Source organism: Quercus robur, chromosome 12 (genome assembly GCF_932294415.1).
Source record: "Quercus robur chromosome 12, dhQueRobu3.1, whole genome shotgun sequence".
Classification (NCBI taxonomy): domain Eukaryota; kingdom Viridiplantae; phylum Streptophyta; class Magnoliopsida; order Fagales; family Fagaceae; genus Quercus; species Quercus robur.
In genome coordinates this window covers 13,645,808-13,670,244 of record NC_065545.1, presented here as the reverse complement: position 1 = coordinate 13,670,244, position 24,437 = coordinate 13,645,808, and the positions used below count along the sequence as shown (strand labels likewise).

The following is a 24,437-nucleotide window of genomic DNA, read 5'->3' as shown; positions in this document are numbered from 1 at the left end:
ATTCTATGTAATTTTTATCTATTTGGATCAGTACATCAATTTTTTGCATCCACATCCAATTGAGGGTTCCCTAGCAAGTGTGTAAGTGATTCTGCTGATCACTGCTAAGTATATAAAAGATCTATACTCTACTTATAAGTAGGTTAAAGTTCTTTTGAGCTATCAGCGATGCTTTCTCTTATTAACCAATAACTTTATCAGTGTCACATACATTCCTTTAGACCATTTTAAACCTGACAAATTTAAGGTGTTGTTAGTTTCATTAACGTTTGTAATATGCCATTACTAAAATTTAATTGTATTGTATAAACTACATGCCTATAATATAACTGACAAATACCTAATTGATTTATCAACAAATATGCCTAAAATATAAATTGTATTGCATAAACAACAAATATAACTGACATATTGGTTTGCCAAAAGGAATGATTATTGATTGTGGAAAATTCAAAGTGTGATGAACCTTATCCTTGTGATTATCAAAAATTTGTCGTTACGTTTCATTGAATATAAAAAAAAAAAAAAAAAAAAAAAAAAAAAAAAATTCCTTTTTAAGATTTCAAATTTTCATCCCATAAAATTTGAATCATCTTCATTTTCTAATAAAGTTTGCTAAATTATAAATTAGAACCATCATTTCTAACTGAAAGTCCCCACATTTCTACATCTAATCTACCAAACAATACTTGCTAAATAATAAAGCACAATCTTTCTTGTCCAAAACATATTTTATGTCACTGTGATGAAAGTGAACCATACTTATGTGGAAGCAAACGATATAATAAAATAAAAGTAAAGTATCCACTGATGACACATCTCATAGCTCCCACAAATAAATTATACAAATTCAATCAAACTATACTCATCTAAGCTAGAAGATAGACAATACAAACAGCATTTCTTATATGCTCAACGCATAATTCACCTATGCACACAAACCACTCTTATGCCAATTATTTATAAGCACTTACAAGTAAAGCCACAGTTGATAAGTCATATCATATAAGGTTTGCTGGCCTGCTCGACTGAAATTGTGCATAATCATCATCTCCTCTTCCCCTCCTCCTTTCATCTGCTCTATCTTACCCCACCACTCATTCTCATCAACAAATATATATATATATATATATATATATATATATATATACTACTAAGTTTTGTTAATGAAATTTTCTGGTTAATGAATTTAGACTTAACTAAGCCTTTTAAATATGAATAAACTCATGATTAATAATATATCTACATACTAGTTTTTTTAAAAATGGAGAACAATTTGATCATTCCATCTATTTTGACTAATAGAATGCTGAAGCACCTAATTTTTAGGAATTAAATCAAATTAACAACATTTTTAAGGGATCGAAATCAAACTAACCCAATATTTAAGGGACTAAAATCAAACCATTCTCATATTTAGGAGACCATAATCAAACTTATTCCAAATTTTAGTGACCAAACATATACTTTTTTTTTTTTTCCTAAAAAGAAGTATATTTGTATATATTTAAAATATACATCAAAATATAGATGAACATGTAAGTGTATATATAATAAGTGTATCCATTTCGTGCATGTAAACGTCATGAACTATGTTTGTATATGTAATGCATATTTTACATATTTAGAGATACCAGGTTTAGAGACAGAAGGAGATGGTTTGGCTTGGACGATGACAAGCCTAAAAATAGGGTTTGAAGCAAAGGGAGTGAAGAACTGCTTCAGGGTCCAGTCCAAAGCAAATGTGCTGTGTTCTTTATCATGAATACCAACCACCATCACTTGCTTCTCAACAATGGCCATTGCAATTATGTTGGTTAAGTTGTTCTCTTTGGCAGTCAAGAGTGCTTGGACTAGCTCAGTTAATTGAGGATTTGATGAATGAAGGCAATGATAATACTGAATAGAGATTACTAGTCAGACTATTTATACAAAAACTGAAACTTGTGTTTGTACCTTTTGGATAAGTTTATAAGTACGAAAATATTAGTTGTAGACAGGTAGACCTTACACTTGTGTATGCTTTTAATTGTATATTTAATTTGAATAAGTTTTCAACAAAAAAAAAATTGAATAAAAGTTATTAAATTATAAATATGACAACTAATTATGATATTACCCATTAACAATTTCACATAAAAGTGCTAAGTATTTAGTTTTCTTATTCAGCAAAATAAAACTAAATACTTAAAAAAATATTACAGTCTTTCTATTATGCTTAAGTGGGTTGCAGATATTGGACTTTTTAAAACCATTACACTTAAAAAAATATTACAGTTTTTCTATCTGCAACCCACTTAAATTGTAAAGAATTTAGTTTATTTAGCCTCTAATTTAAGACTGATTCAGTGATGTAAAGGATTCCTTGTGAGTTGTGACAATTAAATTCTCAAATTAAGTTGTACGTTTATTATTCTAGCTAGAGAAGAATGTGTCACCTTTCATATTGTTGTCAATTTGTCTATTCCCATTGTTAAACTTGTAGCATTGCCATATGTCAAAGAACACTAGTATTCTACTATAGTCAAGTGATATGACCAACAATATACAATTTTTTAAAAAGAAAAATTGTGAAAATTTTAGCTTCTTATTTTGCCCCCACTTTTCTTGAAGCTGCATACATAAAAATATCTGACAGTATATCTCAAAGGGATCTCTTGGCTCTTGCTGCTTGTGAAGGAAAATATATTATAGTAAAAGAATGGATCTTGAAAATGAGAGCTAAATAAAGTACTCAGTGTTTGATTAACTCTTTAAGGCTGTGATTAAGTGTTTAATTATATGGTATTAAATTTCTTAACGTATTTTAAAAAAAAATTATAATTATATTTAAAAAGAACAAGTGGTTTGCTTTGATTTTTCTAGTAATAGTTGATCAAATCTGCTGGCTCATTACCATGAGGGCTATAAAATAATACAATGTTCAAACCCTTTTCTCTGTCTCCCTTTTTTTTTTAATTGTATGCTTAAGGTCTTTATATATATAAAAGAATTTTTTTTCTGCAAACTAGAATGACACTGAAAAAGACTGTCAGATACTCCAAATGAAGTATATATAATTGATATCGGATGTAACTTAAATATAAAAAGAGCAAGTGGTTTTCTTTAATTTTTGTAATTATGATTGATCAAATCTGCTGGCTCATTAGTCATTACCATGTGTATTATATGCACGTAATATTCACAATTGATCATATCCAATATAAATGACATGAAGGTGAAATTAAAAAAGGGTATCATTATCAAAGTCACTCGAAAGAATGAATTAAACGAGAAATAAAAATGTCACCTTCAAAATAAAAAATTAATAATCGTAGAAGGATGGGTGGAGAAGAAAATAGTTGAATGTGTCTATAAGCTTTAAAAGGGTCAAAATTTTACACTTAATTAATCACTTGAGGAAATTTTTCCCCCTATTTTCAAGTTTATATAACTATTCAACCTCCACTAGATAGAGAAGTACCACTTTTCAGTGAAGGAGGAGCAGCAGAATGCCCTCGATATGCCATCAACTTAGGGTAGATGTTCCTTCCCCCCACAATATTCAAATAGAATTGTTCATGTTAGGGGATTTAGGCCCTAGTTTTGCTAATTAACCAATTAATAAGCTGAGCATATTAATTAGTCCAACTATAAATGTTCAAGGCTTGGTCAACGTAATCACGCATAATATTTCATAAAATAAAAAATAGTTGAAACACATGAACATGCAATATGATAATGTAGGGAAAACCAATGGAACAACTATTTCTAAGTAAAAATTACAACGAGTCGTGAGGGCTTAACCACCAACTCCAAGAAAAACAAATCCATTATATAAAATCAAAGTTTACAAATAGAATAATTATATTCTAATCTGATACCTTGTATAGAACTTATTGACATTACCCAAAATAGCTCCAAATTCACAGACTCTTCTATAGATTTGTGACTTTTGATTGATCTGAGCTGGTATCAAAATTCAAGAAACTTCAATTCTTCTTGGGCTTGAATCCTCGGTCTTGTCTTGGACTTGAACCAAACTTCAAACACACTCAACACTCACTAAACACATAAAACATGAATACATTTTATCATGACTTGCTAATTTAATCCAATGGACTGAACAATTCATTGACACAAAATTCATTGTAAATATGGTATAAACTATAAACATAATGAACACAAACTTTCAAAGAAAAATATTACAAAGGAGTTGTAAATCTGTTAAGAAGAAGATTAAGGGTGCAATTGAATTGAAGAAGGGTAAAATAGAATTGAAGAATGGAAGCAAGTGTGGTTTGAAGAAAATAGTTGCACAAACAAGGCAGTGTGATCAAAGCAGAAACCAGAAGAGGCTTAAGGTGTGGTTGAAGAAATTACTTGCAATGTTGAAGACTTAAGCAAAAGCATGTGAGTTACATGTATGAGAGAGTAGTTAGTTAGTTAGTTAGATGTAGAGTGACACTTGTCCTAATCTTATTGGAGGAGAGTTTTAGGGAATTCTGTTAAAGTTTTTAGAGTTTTTCCGGCACTTTTGCTCCTTTTTTGATCTGTAGCTGCTAGTATAAATAGATGTTAATGTGTGTAAATTAGTTAGTCTTTGTAATTCATAGAATTTAGCAATAAAAGTTTCTCTTTTTCACTCAAAATTTTCTCTCTATTTTCTAGAGCTTTCTTGAACTTTTTGTAATTTTCTTTCTTGATTTGAGGCTTCTTGTTTTAGCTTGTGATTTTAACATGGTATCAGAGTGTTAAACAAGGTCAGGTCAGTTTTTTTTTTTTTTTTTTTTTTTTTTTTTTTTTTTTTTTTTGCTTGAATTCTCTGAATTTCATCTTGTTCTTCTTCAAGCTTCGAAGCTCCATTACTGGCATCCACTAAAGAAGCTTCAAACAATCAATCTTCTTCTACTATGAATGAAGATTCTGTCAATCCATTCTTTCTTAGTAGTAGTGATAACAACATAGTTCAACTAGTGTCTCAGAAGTTGATTGGAGGAAAGAACTATTATTGATCATTTCACTCACTGCTAAACACAAAATTTGATTTATTGATGGCACAATACCAGCACCAAATCCAGATTCACCACAATTCATCTTGTGGACACGATGTAGCATGACAGTTCTGAGTTGGATCATCAATTCAGTCTCACTTGGCATTGGTTCTATCATCATGTATACACATAATGCTAGAGCAATTTGGCTTGATTTGTGTCACAGGTTTTCTCAGAAAAGTGGACCTAGAATCTTTGAGCTTCAAAAGGAATCTGCCTATCTTGTACAAGGTCACTTCTCTGTGGAGGATTATTATACAAAGTTCAAGGCTTTGGTTGATGAATAGGCTAACTACCAATCTATTCCTCTCTCTAAGCGTCCTTGCACTTGTGGAGCTCAAAGAATCACTTCAGATCTTCATGATCATGATCAAGTAATGAGATTCTTGATGGGATATAATGATTCCTATTTAGCTATTAGATGTTAGATTCTGTTGTATGAGCCTCTACCTGATATTAACAAGGTTCTTTTCTTGATCTTGCAAAAGGAGAAACAAAGAAGCTTTAAGAATGGTGAATTCATTGGTCCTGTCACAGCTCATCCTATTGAAGCCACAACATTATATTCCAATGTAGGTTATGGTTCAAAACACAGTCACAGTGGCAAAGGAAATTCCAAGATGGAAGGACCTATTTGCACCCACTATGGGAAATTAGGGCATATAGCTGACAAGTGCTATAGGCTACGTGGTTTTCCACCAGGATTTAAGTTCAAAAACAAGTCCATGGCAAACCAAGTCTCTTGCAATCATATAGCAGGATTTGGGACTATCAATCCCACTCAAACCAGTGAAGAATTTGTTTTTTCAACTCCATAGTGTCCAATCTCTAAGTCACACTGTGAACAGCTTTTAGCCTTCTTGAATTCAAAATCAATTGGTGAAATTACTTAGCATTCAGCTTCAACTTCATAGCAACCAGCTAGCTTGACCACTACAAGAGCAAGTACTTCACAGCCTTTGGCATTAAGTGCTTCCACTTCCAGTTATCTCATCAATTTCTCAGGTAAAGCCTTTTGTTCTTCATCCATTACAATTCTAAATTCAACTATTTTTACTGCTGAAGTAGTAAATAGATCACCTTTTGATAAAACAGATTGGATCATTGACACAGGGGCTACTGATCATATGGTCCATTCTATCTTAGTTTTTTCTTCCATCACTTGTGTTTTTAATTCTTTTGTTTACTTACCTAATGGTGAAAAGGTCTTAGTGACTCATATTGGCACAGTACATCTCACTGAAACCTTAATTCTTACTGATGTGTTGTGTGTTCCTTCTTTTACCTTTAACCTCATATCTATTAGTAAATTGAAAAAATCACAATATTGTTCTCTTATTTTTCTTGGATCATTTTGCTTCATTCAAGATCTTGCTCTCTGGAGCACGATTGGTCTGGGTAGAGAGCAAAATGGATTGTATCTGCTGGATAACAAGTACAAGGATTTGTCTTCTATCCCAGCCTCTACTCACTATCATCCAGTTTCTACTCATTTTGATCTTTGGCATTTTAGACTAAGGCACCCTTCAAGTGGTAAACTTGAGCTTGTAAATAAGATTGTGTCTTTTGTACAGTGTAATAAGACTACTCATTATGACATTTGTCCAATAGCAAAGCAAAAGAGATTGCCTTTCTCTTCTGGCACTCATGTTTCTAATTTATCTTTTGATCTAATTCATTGTGATTTGTGGGGTCCTTTTTCCACTCTTACTGTTGATGGATACAAGAATTTTCTTACTGTTGTTGATGATTTCTCTAGATGTACTTGGATTTATTTGATGAAAACTAAATCAGAAACTCGAGTCCTATTGCCATAGTTTTATGCTTTTGTTAAAACTCAGTTTAATAGGAAAATAAAGTGCATAAGAACAAACATTGGCACTAAGTTTCTACTAAGAGATTTTTTTTTAAATCCAAGGGCATAATGCACCACTTGAGTTGTGTTGAAACCTCTCAACAAAATTCAATTGTAGAGAGAAAGCATCAACACATTTTAAATGTGGTTAAAGCACTTAAATTCCAATCAAATATTCCTTTAGAATTTTGGGGAGATTGTGTGCTCTTAGCTGTTTACCTTATCAATGGGTTACCTTCTTCTGTTCTTGCAAATAAGACACCCTATGAAGTTTTTTTTTTGGATAGTTACCTTGTTTTTCACACCTTAGGGTGTTTGGATGTCTTTGTTATGCATCTACACTTGCATACAACAGGCACAAATTTTTACCTAGAGCCACTAAATGTGTGTTTCTAGGTTATCCTTTTGGTGTTAAAGGTTATAAACTAATGGATCTTGCTACACATTCAGTATTCATCTCAAGAGATGTGCACTTTTTTTGAGTCCATATTCCCTTTTCAATCTCATGTTCTTCCTCAGAACCTTGATCCTTTGGATTCTAATCCTTTGACAGATGTGCTTCCTTCCTTTGAAACTAATCCTTCTTTTATCACACCTATCTCCTTAGATTTTATTTCCTCACCTACTTTTTCTAATGAGCACCTTCCCATTACTGTTAGTGATTCTGCCATAGATACTACTGCTACTATAGAATGTGTTCCTCTAGATGCTTATGTTAATGATGTTACTTCACCATCTCCTACACTTGATTCACCCATTGATCCACCTCTTCCAGCTACTACTATACCTTCCACTCAACTTAGAAAATCCACTAGGGTCTATAAACTGCCTTTTTACTTGCAGGACTATTCTTGTTCTTTGCTTACCACTAAACCACCTTCAAGTAGTCCTTATGATATTGCACAACACCTTTCTTATGCTAACCTTAGCACTTCCCATCAAGCTTTTTCTCTTGTTGCTAGTGTTGAAGTTGAACCTAAGTTTTACCATCAGGCTATGCTTTCAAAGGCTTGGCAGGAAGCAATGGATAAGAGATTTCTGCTTTGGAGCTCAATCATGCTTGGGATGTTGTTCCTTTACCCCCTAGGAAGGCTCCAATTGCGTGTAAATTGGTTTATAGGATAAATAACCTAGATGGTTCAGTGGAGAGGTACAAAGCCAGATTAGTGGCTAAAGGGTATACTCAACAAGAGGGGCTGGATTACTCCGAAACCTTTTCACCAATTGCTAAATCAGTCTTAGTTAGGGTGTTGTTATGCATTGCTGCTATCAAAGGTTGGTCTTTGCATCAGTTAGATGTTAACAATGCCTTCCTTCATGGTGATTTAGATGAGGAAGTGCATATGTCTTTACCCTAGGGATTTCACAACAAGGGGGGCTGCTCTAATGCTACTATTAGACCTCTTGTATGCAGGTTGAGGAAGTCTCTTTATGGCTTGAAGAAAGCCAGCAAGTAGTGGCCTGCCAAATTGTCAACAACAATCACTGAGTTAGGATTTATGTAGTCCAAATCTAAGTATGCTCTTTTTGTACACTCAAAGGGTTCTTGTTTCACAACTCTTTTAGTGTATGTTGATGACATATTGATCATTGGTAATGATTCACAATGTGTAGCTGATTTGAAGAAGCTTTTGGATATTAAGTTTGGGATAAAAGACTTAGGAGCCTTGAAGTATTTCTTGGGTTTAGAAGTGGCTAGAAATGGGTAGGGTATAAGTCTTAATCAAAGAAAGTATGCATTAGAAGTGCTATCAGATTCAGGAATGTTAGGTTGCAATCCCATGAGAACACCTATGGAACAACATCTCAGATTGTCCAAGGATGAGGGTGAGTTAATTGATGATCCTTCACAATATAGGAGGTTAATTGGAAGGTTGATGTACCTGACCTTGACCAAACCTGACATCTATTATGCTGTGAACAAATTTAGTCAATTCTTGGACAAGCCTAGGCAGCCTCACATGTTGGTAGTAGTCAAGGTTTTGCAATACATTATGCATACTCCAAAGTAAGGTTTGTTTTTCTCAGCAAAATTAGATTTCAAGTTGAAAGCATTTTGTGATGCAGATTGGGCTAGTTGCCCTAATACTAGAAAGTCATTAACAAGATATTGTGTATTTCTTGGAGAGAATTTGATTTCTTGGAGATCAAAAAAAAAAAATACTGTGTCTAGGCCTTCAGCTGAGGCTGAATACAGGTCAATGGCTTCAACTTGCAGTGAAATTACTTGGTTTTTCTACTTGCTTGAAGATTTTAGAATTGAGCATTCAAAAGCTACAATTCTCTATTGTGAGAACAAGGCGGCTTTACACATAGCTGCAAATCATGTGTTCCACGAGAGGACTAAACATATTGAAGTGGATTGCCACTTGATTAGGGAGTAGATATAGGTAGGTATGATCAAAACTTTTCATGTGAGAACTAATTTGCAATTGGTTGATGTATTCACTAAAGCACTTGGTGTACTTATCTTCATTGACCTAATAAGTAGGCTGGGCTTGATCAACATTTTCAGTACCAGCATTACTTATCCAAAGTCACTACAAGACACAGAAGTTATTTCTACAATAGAAGCAGCTTTGGTCTTGAGGGGGGATGTTAAGAAGAAGATTAAGGGTGCAATTGAATTGAAGAAGGGTAAAATTGAATTAAAGAATGGAAGCAAGTGCGGTTTGAAGAAAACAGTTGCACAAACAAGGCAGTGTGATCAAAGTAGAAACCAGAAGAGGCTTAAGGTGTGGTTGAAGAAATTACTTGCAATGTTGAAGAGTTAAGCAAAAGCATGTGAGTTACACATGTGAGAGAGTAGTTAGTTAGTTAATTAGTTAGTTAGATGTAGAGTGACACTTGTCCTAATCTTATTGGAAGAGAGTTTTAGGAAATTCTGTTAGAGTTTGTTAGAGTTTTTCCCGCACTTTTGCTTCTCTTTCTAATCTGTAACTGCTAGTATAAATAGAGGTTATCGTGTCTAAATTAGTTAGTCTTTGTAATTCACAGAATTTAGCAATAAAAGATTCTCTCTTTCACTCAAAATTTTCTCTGTTTTCTAGAGCTTTCTTGAACTTTTTGTGATTTTCTTTCTTGATTTGAGGCTTCATTTTAGCTTGTGATTTTAACAAAATCCACAAATGGATATTTGTTTTTTCTTTAGGCTGCCTTAGAAAATGCATAATTAAGAAGTTAATGTGGGCGGGTGAGAGGATGAACTTGTGTCAACTTTAACAGTTCTCAGCGTAACAATTTATCTAGATGCTGGTAAAAAAGTTTTTTTTTTTTTCAAGGCGCCATTGATTTTTATCCAAAGTCACCTTAACAAGTCCGACAATAGTTTTAGAAGCAATACAGCTTTCCACTTATTCTATTAAATACAAAATTCTTTTTAATCTCATGCAACTCTTAAAGAATCTTTTTATGAGAATGAATGGAGAAAATTGTAAGTAATGGCATCTAAATTTTTAAAGCTGATAACATTGTTCTCCGTAGTTGGTTTTAATTTCTTATCTAAAACAACAAAACACAGATCAAACCAAACACAGAGATCAAACCCATAAACCAACACATATCAAACCCAAATCAAACCATACAGGCATAAACCCAGTTATCTAGAGTAAACACAACCCAACCACAGCCACTTGACCCAATTTTGAAAATGGAGCCACAACCACCTGAGCTAATCTAAAGAGAGAGGGGAAGATGAGTTCAAGAGGGTGAATGAGTTCAAGGAGCTCAACCATGGAGGTCCAGAGAAAGAGACAGAGAGAATAATATAAAATTGTGTGTTGATGAACATTGTCTTTTTTGACAAATTGTGACGCAGGACGGTTTAAGTTGAGTTTAGCTATATGTTTTCTGAGAAGCTAAGTTGTTGAATTTGGTGTGAATGCCCACATTATGTAGAGGAGCTATGCTAGCTCACCCATGATATTTGATTGTATGGTAAAAGGACTGGGAAAGTGCTTTGGTCCTTTCATGATATGTTTATAGTTTCACAGTTGATGGCCATGGAAACAAGCCTAGCTTCAGAGATGCCGATATCAATGTATAAAAATAAAATACACCTGCTCTTTTTGGCAGTTGGAACTTGGAATGCTTTTGTGCAACTGTCACTTATGGGAAACAAATTCCTATCAAACGCTTACAATGAAATATCAGCCTATCATTCAAAGTTGAGCAGAGTAAAACATGCCAGTTCAAGAGCAACTGTCAAATGCGAAGATAGAAAAACACTTTGTACATCATCAAATTTGTTTTTAAGTATAATCCCTTGACTGATCCAACTGCAATACATTTTTATGTGAAGCAGGTATGGTGGCTTAGTGTTTGATTTTGGGCCTCTTCACAATCATCACCGTGCAGTGGGCATGATGAGCACAGTAGTCACTGACACTGCCTAAAACAGCCCTGCATGAAAATTAAATTGATTGTTAAGGCTTCAAAGTTTCATGGATGAGCAACATATTTCCACCAAAAGTTTCCAAGAAGCAAAAAATGAATCATAAGTAGTAAATGGTAACATGTTATTGAATTCTTGCTTGTTACAGTTAACAATAGAAGCACCTGTTTTGATCAAGATCAAATATCAGACTAATGGCAGAAAATAAATAAAAAAGTTCACTGCTAACTTCTTTACAATTTAACAGTTGTAAACCATGACAGCAAAAATAAGAATAAAGGTTTAGAGCAATACCTCTTGATAGCTCCATAGCCATGACTACCCACAACCAAAATGGATGCATGGTGTTTCTCCACTGCCTCACAAAGAACATTCCTAGCATCTCCTTGCACCACCTCCACTTTCACATCATGCACCTGCATACATTCGGAAACTTTAAAAGAAGTTGCCCGGGCTGGGCTCAAAACTCTTGAGTTTCCATGTGTAAGATATGACAATTTCAGCATAAGATACCAAAACACTGGTATTATGTATGAGTATACTTGCAAGTATATATATATATATATGTGTATATGTGTATACTTTCAGGGATGAACTCACTATTATAATGTGAGCATTATATGCCATTTGATAAACCATCCACCACTATCACATTGCCTCCAGAGTGCTTAACTTTGAAATTACAAAATTTACTTAGATGTTGGTCAATGGATTTCTGGTTTTTGTGGGTTTCTTAGGTGAAGTGATAAACAGTGGTATCAGCATTAACATCTTGGTTTGAATTGAGTCAATGTGCATCCCTTTCATTTGTGATCAGATTCCTCTGCTATGATCTCTCTGTTTCCTCAACTCCCCAAGCTACTTTTGTTTTTCATTTTCTATGCCTGGATTTTGTGCACAAATTGACAAGTTGACCATGTACAGTGATTGCGCACATCCACTCTTTCAGATGACATTCTTTAATTGCTTTCCATTACTTGAATTTTGATCTTTTACTTTTGTGAGAGGGGTTTGAATTAGAAGCTCATTGAGAATCAGTTTTCTACTTGTCAACCTAGCTAGTAAATTTTCCAAAGACCCTTACCACCGGGTTAGATTCCTAGTCTTAGATTATTCAGCTTAATCAATATATGCATAAAGAAAAAACAAAACTAAAATTTCATTTATTATTATCATTATTATTTTTTTAACTTTTTAAAGCCATTGAATTGTTCAATGATAAAATTTTGAGACCAGCATATGATCAAACGTATCATGTCAGCATTATATAAACATGGTAAAGCAGATATCCGTAATATTGACTTTTAATATTGCCAAAGTGCTTTGTAACACATCTATCACCTCTTAGCGTTTAACGCCAAGAATCAAATCCTTTCATCCCCAATTATCGAGTTAAAAAATTTTAATTAAAAAAAAAACTATATTTGAAAATTTTAATAATTCAGGAAAAAAAGATTAAAGTCCCAAAATAAAATTAAAAATAAATAAATACCGATTTTCTGTCGCAAAGTCCCTTGGCCGTTTCAATAATTCGAGCAGCGATCTTCTTCAAATCAGCCTCCACCATCGGTAAAATTTCGGCGCCTCCTAAAAATTATCCATCACAATCAATAACAATTCACTCAAATAAACCAAACTTACCCAAAAACAAAAACAATATTCCACGTCTATAAATCCATTTCTAGCTATATAATATCATTTCGAATCATTTTTGTTGTTGGGTATTTGATGAAATAAAACATGAAAAAGATGGAAGTTTTATTTTTATACCAGGTCCGGCGAGACTTACGGCGGAGGAAACAGTGGGTTTGGCGTGGACGAGGACGAGCTTGAAAGGAGGGTTGGAGGCGTAAGGTGTGAAGAAGTGTTTCAGAGTCCACCCCAAAGCGTAGGTGCTTTGCTCGCTGTCGTCGATACCTACCACCATCACTTGCTTTTCTGCTACTGCTACTGCTTCTGCTTCTACTTCTGCTGGGCTTGCCATTTTCGAATCTCTCTCTGTTGAATTGAAGAGTGACAATCAGAGCTTTTGCTGATTATTTATTTCAACTAATTTTTAGAATTAGTTGGCATTTTGCTTTATAGAAAGAGAGAGGACACATATCGCGCGTTTGCAACGGGAATATAAATGGAAATTAATTTGACTGTAAAAAGTTTATTTTTTCTATTATTTATCCGTTCCATTCTATTTTTTGATATTATTTGTGAACTCTACCGTCAACGGTATTATTTCAATTAATTTTTATTTTTATTTATAATATTTTTAACAATAATTTTTTAATTTTAACAAATGGTATTTAAATATACATTCTTAGTTTCGCTGGAAGCCACTGCTGACAGCTAATGAGGAAAACGACGTTGTCGTTTTCTGGTTATCCACGTAAGTCATTCGATGCTTTCATGATTCCCGTAAGCAAGTTGCTATGAAAATTCGGGTGAGGATTGGGTTAGCGGCCACTTGTTCTGGATAGTTGAGATTATAATATGTATCAACTTTTCAACACATATCATCATCTAACGTTCATGTATACTATATGCACTGAACCTAGCCTTCAACTGAAAAATTCTATTGCTTTTTGTCAAAGGATATATTTTGCCAGCTCAGCTTCCAATCAGTTCCCTATATTGGAAAACGCAATCTGCGTGCTCGCTGTTTGGTTTCAATTTTCCTACATTTAATTTATGAGAAAAAACATTTTTTTATTATATATTTTACTTAAAACATTAAAAAGCAATTGTTGGGTTTTTAATCTCCGAAATAGTTTTTTTTTTTAATTATTTATTGGGCACAAGAGATTAATTAAAAAAAATAGTTAAAAATACATTTAGAGAGGTCAACTTCAGAACTGTTACTCTTATTATTTGGCTAAGATACCGATTATTTTATTTTATTCTATTTTTTATATGGGTGGGATTTAAACATTGGAGTTTCTCAAAAAAAAAAATTTAATATTGGAAAATGCTAAAAACACAACTTATTTTACAAATTGATAATAGTAAACTCATCTAAAAACCAAAAAGAATTAATTACATCAACAGTTTGTAAAAATATTGTAAAATAGTTATGACTATAAGGTTACTCTTTAAACCATTTAGGAAAACCTTATTTGTTGTAATATCCTATCTTTTCAATTACTTAGTTACTAGTATCCTATCTTTTTTCAATTAGTTAGCTACAATTGACATAAACAAATTCCTTATTTAGGACATTTCCTTTGTTGAGGGTGGTGTGAATTCTCACATTATGTAGAGAAGCAATGCTCAGGGGCGACACCATCTTATGGCCAGGGTAGTCCCAGGACCACCTTGAATTTTATATTTATCTACCTGGAAAAAAAATGTATACATAATAATTTAAAATTTTATATTTATCTACCTTTAAAAATATTTTGGGAACAACTTGAATTTTTTTATGCCAATAAAATTAAATTTGGTCCTTAATTTGAGCAACTTAACAATATATTAGGGTCTTTCCAACAAAAAGAGTCACGTGCTTTTATATTCTTTTAAGCCTATACTACAACTTTACTTTTAGTTTTTGCTTTACTTGACACACTGTCATTGTACGATTACTTTTCCTCAAAAACATTATAATATATATTATACAACTAATTGGTCAAAGTCACATAAATTTAGCTTTTTTTACTGTACAACTACTTTTCTTTTTTCTTTTTCCGATAATTTTGATTAGAAAAAAAATAGTAATTTTAGTTAATTAAATGAATAAACTTAAAAAGTTACTTAATTTTTACATAACATCAATTAATTCATTATATATATATATATATAAAAAAAATAAACTTTTTATTTTTATGATTATAATTAAACATGTGATTATTGTCCATTCTAAGGAAACTTGATCAAATTTACACGAAAAGTGTCACTAAATATTATATTTTTACATTTTGCTATCATATTATTAGTAATTAACCTATTATATTTTAATTTATATAATTTAAAATTTTATTAATTATATTATTTATGATGTCACCGGTTCGACCAATGGTTGGATCTCGATCCAACCAAAAAACCAATAACCAGTCCCAAAACCAGTTCTTTTACCGTACTAAGAACTGGTTTATAAAACCATGGAAAAAAACAAAAACAAATAATAATAATTGAACGAAAATCTAGAAAAAATATATATATATAATAAAACTACTAATAAGGCCCAAACCAAATGCCAATAGAAAAGCTCAGTACAATATCAATCTTATCTCAGACTAAGATTATCACTACTCCAACACCAACACAATTACCTTTTTAATTCAACAAATATTATTAAAAAAAAAAAACAAAAATCCTCATTGCCTTAGTGCCTCATGGATTCACAAGTCATTAAATAATTTAAACTAAAACTAAATCAAACCTAAAGGCTAAAAGGAAATAAGAAACTTATTTACTCTCCACAATCATCGTTGTCCATCCCTGTTTAGCAACACTAACAACAACCACAACTGAACTCTAGAAGCTTTATGTTGTAAAACTTTATGTATTTGTGTGTTTTTTTATTGTTATTATTGTTATTGTCAATATATAAAATTTTCTTTTTATTAGATTGTGTAATTTATGCTGGTTGAGAGGACAAAATGGGCTTTTGCCCTTTTCGAGCAAATTAATTAACCTTTTACCCTTCTTCCCAAACTAATTAGGGAAATACCCCTCTTTTGAAACTCGACTTTTTTAAAATCGAGTTAAGCCTTATAGTGACGTTTTCAAGGACCTATAGTGACGTTTTATAACTCGATTTCATGGATGTCAAGTTACAAAACGTCACTATAGGTTCTTAAAACGTCACTATAAGTCCTTAAAAAAGGTCACTATAGGGCTCTAGAATTTTTTTTTTTTTTTTTTTAACTCTATTTTGAGAAAGTCGAGTTTCAAAAGAGAGGCATTTTTCTAATTAGTTTGGGAAGAAGGGAAAAAAGCTAATTAATTTACCCGAAAAGGGCTGAAGCCCATTTTGTCCCTGGTTGAGAAACACTCCGAAAAAAATTCCTGGAACCGCCATTGGCTATGCTAACTCACCCATGATGTTTGATTGTATGGTAAAGGACTGAGAAAGTGCTTTGGTCCCTTCGTGATATGTTTATAGTTTCACAGTTGATGACCATGGAAACATGCTCTGCTTCAGAGATGCAGATATCAATGTATAAAAAAAATGCACCTGGTCTTTTTTGGCAGTCGGAAACTTGGAATGCTTATTTGCGAGTGCAAGTATCACTTACGGGAAACAATTCCTAATTGAACGCTTACAATGAAATATCAACATATCATTCAAAGTTGAGTTGAGTAAAAGATTCCAGTTCAAGAGCAACTGTCAAATGCAAAGATAGAAAAACACGTTGTACATCATCAAATTTATTTTTTATTATGTATGATCCCTTAACTGATCCAACTGCAATACATTTTTATGTGAAGCAGCTATGGTGGCTCTTAGTGTTTGATTTTGGGCTTCTTCACAATCATCACCGTGCAGTGGGCATGATGAGCACAGTAGTCACTGACACTGCCTAAAACAGCCCTGCATGAAAATTAAATTGATTGTTAAAACTTCAAAGTTTCATGGATGAGCAACATATTTCCACCAAAAGTTTCCTAGAAACGGACAATGAATCATAGGTAGTAAGTGGTAACATGTTCATGAGTTCTTGCTTGTTACAGGTAACAATAGAAGCACTTGTTTTGATCAAGATCAAATGTCAGACTAATGCAAAAAAAAAAGTTCACTACCAACTTCTTTACAATTCAACATTTGTAAACTATGACAACAAAAATAAGAATAAAGGTTTAGATCAATACCTCTTGATAGCTCCATAGCCATGACTACCCACAACCAAAATGGATGCGTGGTGTTTCTCCACTGCCTCACAAAGAACATTCCTAGCATCTCCTTCAACCACCTCCACTATCACATCCTGCACCTGCATACAATCGGAAACATTAAAAGATGTTGCCTGGGCTGGGCTTAGAAGCCTGAGTTTCCATGTGTAAGATATGGCAATTTCCGCTGAAGATACCAAAACACGGGTATTATGTATATACTTGCAAGTATGTATGTATATGTGTATGTATAGATACTTTCAAGGATGAACTCACTATCATAATATGAGCATTGTGTGCCATTTGAGAGACCATCCACCACTATCACATTGCCTCCAAAGTGCTTAACTACGAAATTGCAAAATTTACTTCGGTGCTGATCAATGGATTTCCGGTTTTTGTTGTCTGCTTAGGTGAAGTGCAAACAGTGGTATCAACATTAATATCTTTGCTCGAATTGAGTCAATGTGCATACCTTTCAATTGTGATCAGATTCCTCTGTTATGATCTCTCTGTTTCCTCAACTCCCCAAGCTACAATTTTTTATTTTTTATTTTTCATTTTCTATGCCTGGATTTTGTGCACAAATTGACAAGTTGACCATGTACAGTAATTGTTCACATCCACTCTTTCGGGTTACATTTTTTAATTACTTGCGCTCATCCCATCCGAACCGCTTGACTAAGATGCTAGCTTTTCATTACTCAAATTTTGGGGATTGTGTTTGAATATCGTTTATTTGCTGAAAACTAAAAATTTATTGGTGAAAATACTGTAGTAAAATAATTTTTAAAAACATAAATAATGTTGTGAGACGCATAAAATACTGTTGCTGCATTGGTTGAGGGGTGGCTGGTCCATGAACAGTACCATGAGACCAGCCAAAAAAATGCAAAACATGCGTTCATTTCTAGATAAATGCACACTTGGAGTTTGTTTGAATACACTTATTACTGAAAATTTAAAACTTATCGTTAAAAATACTGTTTTTAAGTTACATGGACCAGATTCTATATTTCTGTATTCAGGAAAAAAAAAAAAAAAAGAGGGCAAACGTACACGCAAAAAAGACAGTACGCAAACGCACACCTGATCTTTTGCTTTTATGAGAGGGGAGTTCATTGAGAATCAGATTCCCACTTCTCAGCCTAGCTAGCTAGTAAAGTTTTCCTATGACCCTTCCCACTGGGTCAGATTCCTAAGGCAACATGAACCAATATATGCTTAAAAAAAAAAAGATTAAGATTCTCAAAATTAAAAAAATAATAAAAAAAATACCGATTTAGTGGAGCAAAGCTCCCTAGCCTTTTCAACAACTCGGGCAGCGATCTTCTTCAAATCCGCATCCACAAGCGGTAAAACTTCGGCGGCTCCTGCAAATTTCCATCACAATAAATAACAATTCTCACTCAAATTAAGCCCAAACAAAAATAATTTCCGAAAATAAGAATTTATACCAGGGCCGGCGATGCCTATGGCGGAAAAAGGAGTGGGTTTGGAGTGGACGAGGACGAGCTTGAAAGGATGGTCGGAGGCGTAAGGTGTGAAGAAGTGATCCAAAGTCCACTCTAATGCGTAGGTGCTGCGTTCGCTGTCGTCGATACCTACCACCATCACTTGCTTTTCTGCTACTGCTGCTGCTTGGCCTGCCATTGAGAATCTCTCTGTGTGAATGAACTTAACTTTTGCTGTTTGTTTGTGGAGTGTAGTTTAGAGATTAGGAGTAGTTTGAATTTATAGAAAGAAAGCGAGAAATGGACGCTTCTCTCTTTCTGAAAGCCACTTTAATGAGGTAAACGACGACGTCGTTTTCAAGTTATCCACCACGAAACTTCATTCGATTCCCGTAATGTTAATATTAGTGCTATGATATGTCATATGATATACAAATTGCTATTGCTTTTCCCTTTTGCCAAAAGATTTTGCCAACTCAGCTTCCAATCTCGATCAGGGTCCTATACTGGAAAACGCAAACTGCATGGACGCTATATTTGTTGTCCACTTTCTTTTCCTACGTTTAATTTATGAAAAAAAACAAATACTATAATAAGAATTAAGAAAGGCTGAAAGGGTATCTTTCTTTAAAAACATTATTTTGCTGGCTCCTCCGAATTCATTTTTAATGTGTTTATTGCACTCTTATATTATATTGCCCTTCTAATTAAGTTAACTCCAGCCCCATTTATTCTTTAGGATGGATTGTACTTATATATTTTTCAGGTTATTTCTCAATTCTCACTCACTAGTTGATTTACTCCTCCTCCCAACGTCACAAACTAAATACAACCAAGATTGAACCAATAAAAGTGCTAACATTGACACATTAAAAATTGATCTCTGATAACTAAATTACAAATCCTAAGGCCAAAAAATAACTAAATTGCAACCTAAACACAACACAACACAACACAGCACTATCTATATATATATATATATACCACTCACTCAAAGACAATTCGAATCTTCCATCCTCACAATTTGAACCTTGAAAATGAAACCTCTATTGCTCTACATGTTATTTACTTGTCTACAGAAGTTGATTTCAGAATTTTTTTTTTTTTTTTAAACAATATTATTTGAATTTATGGTATCTATTTTATAATGATTGTTTTTAATTATTTGGCCAAAACACAATTTTTTTAATAATTCGATAATCACACCTTACAACAATAAAAGGGAGCAAATAATGCCAATAAACATACCAAGAGCGATAATTATTCGGTGCAATAATAAAAATCTGGAGTTGTGGGTGTAAATGTGTATAACCAACACTAGATAAGCATGCCAATAATTATCAAAAAAAAAATTTGTGTGCAGGTGTGTACGTATAGTATACCATTGAATGAATCTAAGATCCAAGATTTTGCATGTGAGTTAAATATAAGTAATGTACCATGACTTTTAAGTAGAGTTATAATGTGTTTTTGTGTTAGAATTTATTTCTCTCTCTTCTATGTGTGTGTTTGTTTTTCAAAAAAAAATATTTATATATAAGTGGTGTTGGTCCTGTTGGATTAATGACAGGTTTGCTTAGACATCTCCTTTCCATAACCAACAAGCATTGAGCTGGACCACGGCCCCAAAAAAAAATCATTTTTTTTCATAGGTAGGATAGGCCCTAAAAAAGGCCCAACACTTCAAATGACGCAAAAACGATTAAGAATGGAGATACTCTTCCAAAGACAAAGCAAGTGGGATAAAAGTAAAACAATTGTAATCATAAAACAGCATTTCCTATCAAAACTTTTTAATATCAGTTCCTTAATAGATATTCAATAAACATTTTTTTTTGTAGGACAAAATTTAATTATAAAATTGGTCGTAATTTAAGACTATAACTTTACTCAATATTTTTTTATTGGGGCTAAATTTTGAGAAATTTACCACTGAATTACATTTTTTTTCTTGTATCCTCTATGTTTATGAAATTTCTAAAAAATTAAAGATGTACGTATGTATATAGGGGTTGTCTTGATAAATATATTAGTGCTGCAACTTGGCCCTCCAAACAAAAATTCCTGGCTCTGCCCCTGAGCCTAAGATTACAACTTTATTCAACAAAATAAATGTTACTACATATTTTGAAAATTTAACCATTGAATTGCATGTTCAACATGCTCTTAATACATATGCCAAATTTCGTGTCAATCAGATATTATTTACTATATAATCTATAAACTTATATATTATGCATTGTGGGGGTAAAATCCGTCAGTTGACGTTGGGCCATAGTACATATACTAAGCCCAACCACGACAAGAAGAAAGGGCATGGGCATAGGGTACCCCGGCCCAGCCATGTTGGGCCGGGCCTGCTTAGGGGCGTCCGAGGAGGAATACCTCCTCGGACTCGCCAAGTGTGTGTCCAATTCACACCCTATACATGGCAAAAAGCCATCCAATACGAAGGAACAGTGCATGACGTTCTGGGAGGGGGGCAACCACGATTGCCGCATTAAATGCCAAGGAGCTACTTTTCCAGCCGCATTAATGTGGAAAGGACAGGAGCACAGAATTATCTTGGCCAGTGCAACTCACAGAAAAGAGGGAAGATGTCCTATGGGACAGGCACTCAAGTAGAGGTCCAGATGATTAACAAGTGTAGGGTCGTGATCTTAGGGAGGATGCTATATAAGAGAAGGAGATCCCCATGGCCAAGGGATCGCAAGCTGGAAGAAGAAAAAGATAGAAAAAAGAGAAAGGAGCTAGAGACAAAAAGCAGAAGATACAGCCCCAGGGACTGTTATTCCATAAGCTTGGAGGAAAATCCCTACGTCCAACTGGTTGCATGGCTTGTTCATAACTACGTTTCCTCTGTCAAAGACCTAGTTCTGTAACCTACTCTCTACAAATTCATTGTTGAGGGGCTTTTGGGCCAGAATCACCCGCCTGTTGGGCCTGAGCCCCAAAAACCGCCCCCTACATGCATAATTTTAAACTACAAAAACTTGCAATTTAAGCAATTTATTGATGGCATAGCTATTGTACATATATATATACATATACACACATACATGTTTTTTTTTTTTTTTTTTTTTTTTGTATACACACATATATATACACACTTTTTTATTTGATAAGTTATATATATACACACACCTAGCAAAAAAAAAAAAAAAAAATATATATATATATATATATATATAGAGCTTAGTATTTTCAATCAAAATTATGTTTGATGGTGATCTTTTATAAAATAAAATTCATTTTTTCCATTTTCATAGTGAAATTCTTAGAAAATTTCATTTTAAATACAAATTATAAAATTTTATATTAAAGTAAGTAAAAAATCTTTCAATTGAACTAATGAAATTTTCAAAAATATGAATGATCCAAAACTTGAAGGAATAAATTAGTCTCCAAACATATTTGAAGCGATCTTGCTCTATCCTATTATGTGGCAACTAAAAACACATTTCATGTATAGTTTTAATGACAAGATTTTTTTAATGAGTCAATGACTTGTTAGTCGCCACATAATGGGTTAAAAAAGATAGATTCAAACATGTTGGATGCCAAACTTTATTAAATATTTAACAGATATAAGAGCACATTTTACAATAAAAAATAAAATTACGAAAAATAAAGTTATATCTTTATTACTATTAGACCAATTATTTTTTTTAAGAGCATCATTGGACTAATTCAAATATTTGGGGGGGGGGGGGGGCTAACTCTTATTTTTATAGACTAAATTTTGAAAACATTAAAATAATTATATATATTTAAAAAAAAATTCAAAAATTGGGGGGGGGGGGGGGCATGGCCCCCCACCCTTCAACACAGCTTCGCCCCTACTTAGGTTACAACTAATTTTGTAGCTAAACTTTGTATCTTTTTAAAACTCTAATTTTTTTTCTTCTCCTTGTACATAACTTGTTTATATAAACTTTTCAAAACTCTAAAATTTTATTTTTCTACTTTTACATATCTTGTTTTTTAAACAAAACAAACTAAGGAAAAATAAGCTATACCCAACGTACATAAAACCATAAAACAAACAAACAAAAAGTAATATCTTTGGGAATGCCCAAAAAAATCCTAATTCATATCATCAAGATTTATTTCATTCTAGTTCTGGGCCTTTCTACCTTTTCTCTATTGGGCCACCTATGAAGTCATTGGCGGACCTCAGATTTATGAAATAAGTACTCCTAGGCTTTTGGTCTGAATTAAATATAGGCCCAAGTGGTAGTGAACAGACCCACGTTGACAAAAGGATAAACCCCCAATACAAGCCCAAAAGCCCGTCATATCACAAAAAAAAAAAAAAAAAAAAAAAAAAAAAAAAAAAAAGGTATCCCATCAAATACCACCCATATATGAAGTCAATGTACGTAGCACAAGTTTAACATCTTCATTAGGCTCAGTCCCTCTCACTACTCACATCAAAGATCAAACCTAAGGCAGTGTAATATTTTAATCTGTGTTTCTTTTCCCATTGACAGTTTTTCTTTGTTGGCCATACTTATCCGAAGTCAATTTCTCTTTGTAATCTCTTTGTTGGCCACAATTATCTTATAGTCAAGTTTTCTGAAATCACCACTGAAATCCAATTAGTCATCAGTGCCTCAGTGGTTTGCTTAATTGAATCTTATCTCCCCCACCCACTGGCGGCTCTACTTGTATGTGAGGGTGGTCTCACTCGTCAAAAAAAAAAAAAAAAAAATTATATAAATAACTATTTTAAACTAATATAATTTGTGACCATCCTGACTTAAAAAAATTGTATTTATATACTTTAAAAATATATATTATATACTAAATTAACTTATTTTGATCACTCTAATAAAAATGTTGAACACTTTAACTTGAGAATCATAAGAATTTGAATTCAATAAATATAAGAATAATGTTACATCCACAACATTTTCACAATAATTTCACAGTAAATCTTATGTGATAAACTGTTACTAATTCTAATTCGGGTTCAATATTGACATGATTTACCCACCAATTACTAGCTAACAACTTGTTGCATAAGATTTGTTATGAAATTTTATGGTTACTTTATTATTCTCATATCAGCATTTTCACTTTGCAATTTATCTTTTATTTGTAATATTTCATGTATTTGCATGTTTTTTTTTGTAACGTTGATATATTCAAATTGTCTTTTCATTAAATTTTGTATAATTTAAGTTTCTTAGTCACCGCTCTAAAAAAAAATTTCTAGAGCCGCAGTTGCCCCCACCCATATGATCATACACTATCACTTTTTTTGTGTGTTATTAAATAAGAAAAGTGCACGTAATATTATTGTTAGTGCACTGGCATCAAACACCCACATTTAATGCTCTTACTTACTGCTCCACATTTTTATTTCAAAACGTAATTATGCCTTTTATTTTTGGATAAAATAAAAGTAACCATGCCTTTTATATTGCTAATAAACAATGTGAAACAAATTTTTAATTACTAATATTCATCTAAAAATGGCATTATTAAACAATGGATGCGAGCAGAGTAGTAGAGAGTCTTTTTAAAGATAGCAAAAAGTTGTAGGTAATGATGCCCGACTGGCAAGTGGGTTGTTCTAGTATGACATATGCTATTAGCGAAGCAAGCGATGAATAGGTTTCAAAAGCATAGCTTCTGCTGCAAATGCACTAAAAGAGAAGCCTATATATGCAAGAAGTTTTGGTGGAAAAGGGTATCTTAAATATCTTGAAACTGTCATAAGTGCATTTTTAAGAAAACAATACTCAAAATGTGTACTAGTTGCATTTGTTTAATGGTGGCTTCATTTTTTTTAAAGAAAGTGCAAATTGTGGGGTTCTGCTACTGTGTAGGAAATCAGATATGCCATTTGTGTGGTTACTTTATATAATACT

General features: G+C 33.0%; 2 protein-coding genes across 2 annotated transcripts; both read right to left on the bottom strand.

Annotated features, from left to right (window-relative positions):
- Positions 1-11,023: 11,023 nt before the first annotated feature.
- On the bottom strand, positions 11,024-13,397 carry LOC126710627 (universal stress protein PHOS34-like). The gene is made up of 4 exons (XM_050411192.1): positions 13,052-13,397; positions 12,774-12,868; positions 11,576-11,697; positions 11,024-11,289 (listed from the first exon to the last, which is right to left on the bottom strand). Exons 1-4 carry the CDS (start codon positions 13,263-13,265, stop codon positions 11,202-11,204), a joined length of 519 nt encoding a protein of 172 aa, XP_050267149.1. The 5' UTR covers positions 13,266-13,397; the 3' UTR covers positions 11,024-11,201.
- A 3,136-nt stretch (positions 13,398-16,533) lies between these two features.
- On the bottom strand, positions 16,534-18,911 carry LOC126710630 (universal stress protein PHOS34). The gene is made up of 4 exons (XM_050411196.1): positions 18,562-18,911; positions 18,383-18,477; positions 17,084-17,205; positions 16,534-16,805 (listed from the first exon to the last, which is right to left on the bottom strand). The coding sequence occupies exons 1-4, from the start codon at positions 18,755-18,757 to the stop codon at positions 16,718-16,720; spliced, it is 501 nt and encodes a 166-aa protein (XP_050267153.1). The 5' UTR covers positions 18,758-18,911; the 3' UTR covers positions 16,534-16,717.
- Positions 18,912-24,437: the final 5,526 nt, after the last annotated feature.